We start from the raw sequence: 11,283 nt of genomic DNA, 5'->3' as shown, positions 1-11,283 counted from the left end.
AAATTTGCTTTCATTTATTTTAACTATGACTCAAACTCTCATTCCCCTCTTCAGTACTAGCAGCTGAATTACTATACTGAGCCTAAATTTGCTGTACAGGCAACAAGATCAATGAAATAATACTCCATGAGCTAAATGTTTATTGCTGGTCTAAAAATGTGATCAACTGATTCAGATGAAACAAAAGCCCTAATTCTGCATCCTGCCTGGTCTTGACCAAGACTTCTCATCATCATCTCATCATCACCATTTACCATCAAAATGGTAAAAATTATTTTATTGGGCTGCTATGAAGTTTAGAGTTCACAAAGAATAGAACAGTAGTTACACTCAGTTTCTTTAGAGAGATTTTGATGTTCACTCTTTGCATTTTCTGCAGTAGTTAATAATCTGATTTTAGCAAACAGGGTTCTGAGGAAGACAAAAGCCAGTTTTAAAATATTTTATTGATCAAATTAATAAAACTTAAGAAAACCCCAAAACAGTGGTATACACTTTGAATTGGCCTTAAAAGATATTAAAAACAATGGACTAACAAAATATATCTTATTTACAGTTCAGAAAAGTATCTTCTGGTGACAAATGCTCTAAAGGTCTGGAAGGATCACTTCTTGCCACCTGCATTTGAGAAACCCTTTCAAAGTCTGCATGAACTCAGTCAGCACAGGATGTAAGAGAGAAGAGAGGAGGTTGCTGTGTAGGGAGGTAGGGACAAAAAGCAATTGCTGTTTCTCACACATTAGCTGTTGTTCAGTATAAAGTGCAGATATTCCAAAACATTTTTTATAAGTACAGGTCATGATTTTTTTTCCTTTTTATGATCTTTATACCATTTATACATTGTCAATAATAAAAGAACAGCACTGAAAAGAGAGAACATGGTTGTAATAAACAAGCATCTGTGAAGGTGTCATTAATATCTCCCCAGATTTGTAATCAAACTTGAGTATCTCTTTCTAAGCAGTATTGACTACTTTGGATTGTTCTGTGTAGACAGCACTCCATTTTGGTTACCAATGTCAACTATTACCAATTGTCTATCACAGGTATACATCTTTCATGGATTCTTATGCTCTGTGATAGCAGTTATCTGCAGGGTATGACAAGGGGACATAACTGATTCATTCATTCCTGTAGCACCAGCAGAATCTACAGTAACTGCAGTAGTTAAAAGTATAAAAAAAAATATCAGAAATCCCAGCACATGAAACAGGAAAATGTATTTTTTTAAAAAAGGACAGAAACGGTAGAGCTGCTGCTGAACTGACAAGACAGACAGTACAGAGATTACCATAATTATTGATCTGAGCACAGTGTGGCAAGATCAGCACATTTGGTTGTGTATTTCAAACTATTACTTTGTGACTTGCTGGCCTAGAGTTTTTTTCCCAAAAGCATCTGTGGAGTTTTCTAATAGGAAAAAAGCATGAAAATAGAGACTTTTTCCCATCTGTAAGAACATATGGCATTACCTCCACTAAAGATTCAGCAGTACCTGGTAACCTCATGGTGACATTTCTATCTTCCTTCCCAGGCAATGTAACAAGAATTTCAGGCGCCAGCACAGACGCTCATTAAATTTAGTAGCGTTTTGCTGAAAGCAATACCAAGGATAAGCTAGATTCAGTGTGCTAAAGGAAAAGAAAAAAGATGCCTTAAAGGTATCATTACTTCACAAGAACTTGATATTATTTCAATCCTCTGTTCTAGTTTGAAAGGTCAGATGACATTTATACCAACTGCAAATGTCTCTGCGATTTCTGCTGTCATTAAAGAAAATAAAGATGGATATACTGTCTTCTCATTAGCATCCTGTTTTGTGCCTCATCTCACAGAAATCCTCCAAAGCTTGGCTTGTTTTAGTCACCACATAACACCAAATCACATCATGTCCAGCTGCAAACAGAAGAAACAGATTTGGAAGAAGCAGCATTGAATTCAAGTTATTTCTTATGCCCGTTTAGAACAAAGCAAAATTGGAAATCCTTACCATATAAACTACATGGACTGCACGGAACTTCATACTAAACTGCTATAAAGTACAAAACCCTAAAAATCTCATCTTCACATAATCATATGTGCAGCTTATAGATTTTAAAAAGTACAGTCCAAAAGTAGAAATCTGCCTGCTATCAAAGCTTCTTTAAAACCATCTACACCATCAGCTTAGGCATTACAGACAGATTTGTAATGACTCAGACTGTAAAAAAATAGCTAAAATATTAATTAAAAAACCTCTAGAAATCCTTGAATTTCAGCAAGTATCTATATTGAGAATGTTAATTGAGAAGATTAAAACATCTTTTTTACAATTATTTTCAGTTTTCAACCTACATAAATAGCTGTTCTAGATCTACAAGGTTTGTTAAATACTATTATAGTAAATTACAACAATCTGCTATCAAATAAGCAGCCTTCTGGGCTCTTTTGAAACCCACTGGAGGACACATTTAACCTATGTAAACATTCATGTTGCTACATAACAGTATTTGCCATCATGAAATTACATGCCTGGTTATGTTTTACAGTAGCAAATAAGTAATTTCATGTGGCTCCTTTCTGAGTCAATTCTTTAGGTGTTTTCTAAACCATGAACTCTAATCTACTGCTTGAAGGACTTGCTGTCTTTCCCTGCACCTTTCAGTTACAGTTTAATTCTAAAGCAACATCATGTCTTTATGGTACTCACCAAATCATCAACATCACCACCTTCATCTGTGGGAGGCACAGGTTCATTTTTCTTTACTTTTGGAGCCAAGAACTGAAAATACAAATGTATTTATGTGATATTTAAACTCAGGCCCTTAATGTTAGATTAACAGTACGTCTCCTTTGTATATCAAAACAAATCCACCTGTAATTAAAAATGATGAAGAAAGTTTGTTCTGGTTTTCATCCACCAAAATAATCTTAAACTACAGGACATTTCATAAGACTTACCTTTAATGGATTTTATGGTGAAGTGTGTTGAAACAGACAGATAGATACGTTTTTTCAAACAACATATGTAGAACACCTTACCATAAGGATACTGCAAATATTAGTCCTTAATCTCATGGGAAGGTGGGGAAAGTTCATAGAAGAGAAGTCCTTTGATTCTAGCTCTAAGCAAGACATCTGTTAAGCCCACAGAACAACCTCAAGCACAGAAGTACATGAGGTATCAGTGGCTGGACCCTGGGACTCAAACACTTTCCCCTACCCACCTCTTATTTTTCACTGTCAAACACAGGATTCTGGACTAAATGGAAATTTTGTCCATTACAGTATGGTGATACTCATGTTCTTAAAAAAAAGAATTTCAAGAGTAATATTGTATGTAGCTACAAAATATAAAAGTGCATCAAGCCATCCCACCCCTGATGTGAACGCATAGGTAAGCTGACCACTGGCTTGCTTAGGAAATTTCTAAAGTATGATATTCTAGTGCTGTGTGGAACTTGCAAGTTCCCCATTTACTTCAATTAACATTTAACAAATGAACAAAGACATGAATTAAAAAAAAAACAACCCTCAAACACACAAGATGGTTAGAATGCCAGTCTCTAAAAATAGAGAATTCATTACATAAAATTCTAGTGCTGTGGCTACTGATACAACTCACCATATGCCTTTCACTTAAAGCATGGCATCCATAAACAGAAGATAAAGGTAAGTTGCCCAGATACTGTAACAGCTGAAATCAACCACACAGACAATACCTGGAGTACAAATCACTTCTGAATTATTTTTCTCTTAGCCTAAGATATTGAATTAAAAAAAAATTAGCTAGAATGGTGGAGAAAAAAAATTAAGTAATTGTCCCTGACTTAAAAAGTCTACAAGTTTTAGTTAGGGTCTGTTTACCAATATCCTTACTATAAAAATCTTAAGTTTTCTTTTTCATATTAAAATGCCCCAGAACAAGTATACAGAGCTGGAAACAGCCATGCCCCACATAAAAAGATGGCTGTGAAAGCTGGAGAGGGAGAAAAGCCACATCATGACTTTGAGTGCCATCATCCTTAATTGAGAAAAAACTTTGCTATAACTAGATGATGAAAGAGAACAGCTAGTTAGAAAATAACCATATTAAACAGGCTATAAATACCTGTTTAGAGTTTAGGTAACTCTTGTGCAATCAGCTGGCTCCTGAAAGCAAGCTGCTGTTTTCCCAAGGACTTAACTGTAACAGCTGTGGAGGTTGTGTAAAAGGCAACGGGATCCCTATCAGAGCACTACCAGGCTCTGAGACAATTTACTTGTAACATGTTCTGATCCTTCTCTAGGGCAATAGGGACAGCTTTAAACAAGGGGAAAAAGACAGAATTACCTGCTGTATCCTATTAGTGGGAAAGTACCAGATACCATATCCACTAGGATGAAAAGCAAATACATTGCTTTTGGTTAACACCAAAACCAGAGGATGTAGACAACTTCTTACCTACTTATCTCACTACACAAAGGTCAGATCTTTCCTACGTCCTAAAAAGAAACATCCAAGAGCATTATAGAAAGCTTACGTCACAGATAACGCTCATGTTTTAACATGCTGACGTGAACTTCTATAGATTTTATATCTGCAAAAAAAATGAGAAGGTGACAGGGCCAGAAGGAGTTAGAATTTTAAGATGCTGTATGTCTGTGTATCTTTTTTGCTGGAAATGTTCTCAATCTAGTAGTAATATAAAGCACATACTATGAAATTAAGAGCTAATGACACTGTCCACTCTGAAAGGCTTTTTGTCCCAGATCAAATTTAATTTTACACAGTTAATTAAGAGTCAAATGGTACTTCTGGAAGTAGCACTTTTTAAAAAAGTTTTCAAAATTGGGTAAAGAAAGCTACAAGCTAAATAAATGCATGATGGAGATTTGCAATAAATTGAAACTTTAAGTTTCCATCAAATGCTGAACATCCAAAGTGATTTTTTTTTTCCAAAACCTATTTTACATTTATGCAAAAGCAAATTACATATAATAGTTGTTCTGAAATCCATTATCTTCCCCAAAGTAACCAGAAAAAGCACTTGACATTTCTGCTCTTTTAACTCTGCTCATCCTCCTGCTCTGAAGAGTATCTCCACTATTGTGAAAAACCTCAATTACCTAAACCCATTTTTCTCAGTGACAGGAAAATATTCATGGGTAACCTAGCTCAACCAAAAAAAGAAAAATAAAGACTTCACCTCTCTAATTAGTGGCCCTTTTAAGTCTTCCTTTCTCCTTCAAACAGGAACCCTATAACCCTGAAATCTTATATTCAAAACAGCCCCGAAACTGCTATCAGCTAGTGATCTGCACCTAAGAGAAAAGGCTTGTGTGTCACGCAGGACCACATGGACAGCCAGTCCTTTGACCTACATGCTTGCATTTCACCTGTTACAGAGGTGAAGAAAACTTGTCTCTTACTCTGATCTGCAATATTTTAAAAGATTCAATGTAGCTTTTTAGTGAAGGGTATCATCTTCAGTATAGAAAACAGATGAACTGTTTTTGCAAATGAAAAATACTGGCTTTGAATCACTCAGGAAACATGTGGCAAGGTTTAACTGGATCAAGGAGGACAAGATTTTAGATCAGCCCCATATACTCAAGCTAAAATCTTCTATCCCTGCAGTTCTTAGTCCAAGAACATGCAGCCTTCCAGTTTCTTAAGTAAAAAGTCACATGAACCCTCAATAAACAATGCCAAATCAGAGGTGTGGTTTTGGATCTGGAAGAGTGTATGGGGAGGCAGTTCTCTGGTGAGTAACTGGGATTGCAAACCACCATTGCAAGCAAAGACATGCAACCCATTTATTCTGAAAGCCAAGGTAACTGCCATGTTAAGGGATTCTGTTGCAGAACTGATTTCATGCAATTTCTCTTATTCCCCTACTTTAAAGGGAAGTTATGGCTATTGTTGGACATTCAATAAATCACAAAAGAATTTCCTGTATTGCAACACCTGGCTGACCGTAGGGTGACATTAAAGAGAAAAGTAATTTTCAAGTCAGTCTACTAATGTGTTGCTCCAGCAGCTGCCAATCTAATCCTGGCTACTCTGTAATTTGTGCTGCATTCCTATGCAGGCACATTATTTTTTAACCACCCACAAGCTCACACTTAAGATTTAACGGTACACTGTAAGGTCTTCATGGCTAGCAGAGATTTCCCTTAAGGAACAGTGGCTATTTCACACAGCATTAGCACATTTTGAGCATCAATGGTAGTTTCAGACTAGAAAGTGAGGTTCTTAAGAACCATACTGTCTTAGGAAGTTTCCAAGTAAATTCATAGCATTTGGAACATGTAACAAAAACTGATACTCTTTAAAATCACCACTTGGGAAAAAGTTGCTCTACACAATTATTTGTGATGAGAAACATCCAGTAGGTCCTTCATGTCAAGAAAAAAACATTCTGTGATTTCTACTCTGCAGATATGCCTGTTTTCTGGACTCTTAGCTTGTTAGCTTTCCATTTTCATGACATTTCTGTGCCCTCTTCACCTTGAGGTAAATTGTTACAGATGGAAAAAGCAGTTTCTAAAATACATCATCTTACCCACCGTTAATTCACTCACAGAGAACCTACTTCTATCTCCTTCTGGTGATTGCTAATGTGAGCCCTGTAATACAGGGACCTTCTTTCTCCTCAACTATTTAAGATAATGGCAAGCGGCCTGGTACAAGAATGCCCACCTTACCCCCTCCACACAGATACAATTTTTGAAAGCAAGTCTGAATTCTGCTTCCTTTCAAACAGGAAACATCACTCTGCCTGTTAGAATTCTCTCATTTGTAACTGTGACATCCTTCATTCATCACTGCAGTTAGTGTTGTATTCTGTAGAAAGACTACCTGCAAATATTCCAAAACTTTTGCTTCCAAATAAATCTAATAGGATCACCAATAATAATAATGCAGAGGAGCTGCATAAAGTGGAAAATACTGGTATCACCACAGATAAGGATGAAAACAAGACATAACTTTATATTGCTAGAGTTCACAATCACTTTGGATCCAAAGAGGTATCCTGAATTTTGAACTCTTGTGCTAGCAATAAGATCACATTTCTTTCTATGAAGTTCAAGTAGTGATTTTGCTTGTATAGTCTATTGCTCTTCCACTGTACTAAGTTCCTGAAATCCCTATTCTTTGCAGAGGACACTTTCAGGTAATTATGTCAATACATGCTAATTTCTAAAGACCAATTAAAACAAAATGCTGTGGTACACACTAGGGAATTATTTTTGCTCTGAATTGGGGTAGTTTCAATTGTGTGGCAAAAGGACACACTTCTTTCTTCATATAGATCCCATATTGTTCACCTAAGGTTTTATCCACATCAGCATCTTCTGTTCCACAGCAAAAGCTCTAGACAAATAGATGCTCATTAGAAAAAAAAATATATATACCTTTTCAGCCTCTTCACTAGTCACTGAACTTCCTTCTGCTTCATCTTTAGTGATCAAAGAAATTCTGTCTAAAAAGAAAAGAGATAAAAATATCATTAGAAGGCTTCCCCAAAACACACAACTTTAGAAATGAAAAGTCTTCCAACTTCTAATTGTGTCGTCATCATCACCAGAAAAATAAAAATATTGCCCAAAGGAAAATTTGACTTGCATAAATGAGTCAACTGTGATACAAAAATAAATTAATGAACATATTAATAAGCTTGTGGAAGTATCCATTTAGGAAACTGCTAATATTATGACAATCAGACTAATGAGACAGTGAAATCATAGATCACAGATGAAATGCTGAAAATCTATCAGAAATTACACTTTTATTCATTTACATCATGCTTAGGTCCATAATAGCCTTAGAAAAGTTAACTCCTAACAAACAAAACACTTATGCTGTGATTACCTAAAGTCTGACTAGCAAAGTGCTGGTCCTGCCCCCCCCTTAGCTCCTTGGTTGTACCAGCATTACTGTTGTGTGTAGTGACCACCTTCCCCCAAAAAACAAACAAAACCACAACTCAATTACTTTTTACCCCAGCATTTTTTCTAGTCTAGCTTGCTTGTGCCTGAATAAGGCAGCTGTGGATGTGAGAGCAAAGAGCCATAGACTGAGAAAGGTTACAGCAGCAGCACAAGTGCAATGCCACCTTAATGTGCCCATAGAAATGCATGGCAGAGCTTCATGATACAACCGGACTTGTCAAACAGGCCTTGTTCCAGAGCCACTAATTCATTAATTCACATACATCCTCTTCTGTCGAGTGCAGTTGCCCATGACAAGGCCCAACACATGCTGCATTTGGCAGAAAAGAGGACATGGCTCCCGTGGCAAGAAGCAGGGAAAACATGACTTGTGCTTCTGGTAGCAGCAAGCAAAAACAAGTTGAGCTACCAAGGGAGAGGAGCTAGGTTATGCATAAAGCACCATGATTTTGTCATATTCTTCACAAGAATATGATCTATTTTGTATGAAAATATAATCTGTTTGTATTCAAATTTTTTTCCCCTCAAAAATATACTCCAGTTTGAAAAAAGCCCTGGCTTGGACCAGAACAAATTATTAAAATTCCATCATGACTTTGGAAGATCCAAGTTTCCTACTTTCAAAGTTTGTATTCAGACTTCTCCAGAGAAGGTCCCCTCTACTACTACTGGATAGGTTATTCTTTCAGGGTTGTCTTGTGCTGTTGTTTCAGGTTATTAAACAAATTCCCATCTTATATTTGGAAAAAGTTGGATGAAGTCAACATTTGGAGTTTGTCACTTTAAAAGGTGCTATACAAATCCTACCATTGCATTTTATAGCATGAACACTTCAGAGATACAGCTGGGCATTTAACAGATTTTCTTCACAGTGGTTCCAATTAAAAACAAGAGTATGACGTAAAAGATGTTTTTTTAGTCCACCATGTTTTGTATTTGTGAAAATGTTCCTTTATTTATAACTTGAGTAGTCTCTGAATGTCTCCTGGAATTGCACTGCCTCGTATCTCCCAGTTTAATCATAGGTAGGTGTCATATTACCACATATTCTGTCCTTCAGGTTGCTTAAATACAAAATTATCAGTGACATATTTCAATGCTATCTATGCCTTTTTTGAAGCTTAATTTGGAAGAATCTTTTTATATCTCTGCTGCATGAGATTCTTCCATTTATTTTGAAATTCAGCTGAAAGCACATCATCTCCTTACCCTGTAACATTTAATTTGTCTCTCTTCTTCCACAATTAATTTACCATTCCAACACGACCTGGCAAGGCTTTATGGATATTGCTGATATGAAACCATTAGTGCAAAAAAAAGAAGTTGCAATGTGAAAGTTTTTTGGTTTGTGGTGGGTTTTTTTGTAAACAGGCTGCAGGAATGAACCATACCAAAATGCTGCCCTGGGGTTTAAGTGTCTATGGAAAACAGTCTTTTCTTACATAACAGATAATACAACAGATACAGATAAAACTTAGATACAGGGGTTTTTGTTAGTGGCTTTTTTGGGGGGTGGTGTGTTGTGTGGTGGTGTTGTTGTTTGGTTTTTATGTTATGATGGTTGGACTTGGTGATCTCAGATCCTGTCCAACCGTGACTATTCTGTGAATCTGTGATTCTATAACCAGAAATTATTATTTTTTTTTTACATGACATCCTACCTTGTATCATGATCTCCCAGAAATCAGCTAAGGCTTTATCTTCCACCTTTGATTTCAGAGCCTGCAGAAAATCATTAAAGCACTGCACCTTGGACAGCTGAAAAAAGTAACAGCAATGATAACTGAGAAATATTAAAGTAGCTTACTAAAAAGTGCTGCAAACTTAATTCTTTTTGAAGTCATCTGTCACAGTGAACCCAAAAGTCAGTTCAGACTTGGGTTTTTATCTCTACTAAACCCAAGCTTTATAAGGAAAGGTGAGCCAAGGAAACAGCCTTTTAGAAAGCTAGAAAGACTTCCTTGTAACTAGCTTTATTTAAGAAGAAATGTGTATGATTGTTTTGGTTTTTTTACAAGCATCAGGTCACAGGCCTTGTATTTTTCATTTTTACAGGAAAACAAAAAAAAAACAGCAAATACCAGAGAAGCTACTCTTCATTCCAGTAAGAATAAAGAAACAAAATGCAAATCTATTTCTAAGCTTTCAAATAGCATAAAGATTTTAATCTATTAATCAATTCTTTTTGCTGTAGCAAAGAATTATCAAGTTTCTAATACAGCAAATAGGCCCATCATGTCTTTCATTTGAAAGAGATGTGAGTCTTCATGTATTAACATTACCTTAATGGCCTCCTCTCTGAAAACTCTGATGCAATTGATCCCTTTCATGTAGTATTGTGAACCTTTATTTTCTAGGAACTGATCAATGCGGTTTATCAGCTGCTGACTCACTGAAAGACAAGGAGAAATAAATAAATCAAAGAATGGACTTTGAAGGCAAAAAAACCCGAAAACTCCTTTATGTCTCTCTTTTTCTATTCCACAAGCATCCAAAGATGTATTCATACCCATACTGCCTCAAGTTAGTCAAGTTGATAATTGTTATCTGAACTACTGACAATTACTTCAGCCTCTCTGGGAAAGCTAGATGTACTACAAAGAAACTCAAGCATGGCCAAGGCAAAAGTCTTCCCTGAAAGACAAGAAAGCAAGCACCAGCCTAGCTTGTTTGATAGAAAGTAAAATGAGAACATTTGGGATCCTAAAGCTGAGGGAAGTTATGTTATACAGCACAAAGCATATCCCCTAGACATCCTTTGAAATACATGCATATTTCAATAAAAGCATTATATTTACAATGAAAGCATATTGATGTCAAAACAATAGCTGTAGGGTGACTTGAATTAAAAGACTACCTTGTTGTTATTGACATTATCCTGTCCCTGTACAGGTAGTTTGACAATTTTTCAACAGGGCAATGCTGGTTATGATTATGGAGCTAAGTATTATAAACTGTATATGGCTGACAGAGAGAAGCAAAGGCAAACAATAAGACTTGTACCAACAAGATGGGGAACACCCGTTTCATCCTCACTGTCATGTTCCTAAAAGCTAGACAGCTGTAGAACACTGCAAACGTGCCAAGTGAAAATGTCACCAAGAGCTCTGCAAGCCCCAAAAAATTATGCTGGATTTTAGTACTTTATTTTCTTCATGTTTAGGTGAGGAACTGTCCAGTTTTACCCTCTGGCAGACACCTCAGCCTGGGAAAAGACAAGTGTGAGGAGCATACACCAGTGCTCTATAAACTCAGAAGCACCGTGAAAAGGATTAATAGGGAGGGATAAGTCCATTGCCTCTCTCAAAATGAGAGCAAAGAGTTGGGTTAAGAACAAAAGAAGTACCTCTTCTCACAAAACCAGTT

The 11,283-nt window shown here is 36.4% G+C and overlaps 1 protein-coding gene across 2 annotated transcripts in view; it reads right to left on the bottom strand.

Moving 5' to 3' along the window:
* Positions 1-426: 426 nt before the first annotated feature.
* The window catches only part of XRCC5 (X-ray repair cross complementing 5), a 45,104-nt gene continuing 34,247 nt past the window's right edge, over positions 427-11,283 (bottom strand). Inside the window, exons 17-21 of one of the 2 annotated variants that reach the window (XM_051623875.1) lie at positions 10,200-10,309; positions 9,579-9,675; positions 7,381-7,448; positions 2,690-2,761; positions 427-1,896 (exon numbers count right to left, since the gene is read on the bottom strand). In XM_051623875.1, coding sequence (XP_051479835.1) covers positions 1,882-1,896; positions 2,690-2,761; positions 7,381-7,448; positions 9,579-9,675; positions 10,200-10,309 — 362 coding nt within the window. In that variant the 3' untranslated portion in view covers positions 427-1,881. Of the gene's footprint in view, positions 1,897-1,970; positions 2,762-7,380; positions 7,449-9,578; positions 9,676-10,199; positions 10,310-11,283 lie in introns of those variants that run through there. The other variant, XM_051623874.1, reaches the window with a different exon arrangement.

This window comes from Apus apus, chromosome 6 (assembly GCF_020740795.1).
Source record: "Apus apus isolate bApuApu2 chromosome 6, bApuApu2.pri.cur, whole genome shotgun sequence".
NCBI classification, from domain to species: domain Eukaryota; kingdom Metazoa; phylum Chordata; class Aves; order Apodiformes; family Apodidae; genus Apus; species Apus apus.
Note: the sequence above shows the minus strand (reverse complement) of the source record. Positions and strands in the feature narration are given on the sequence as shown.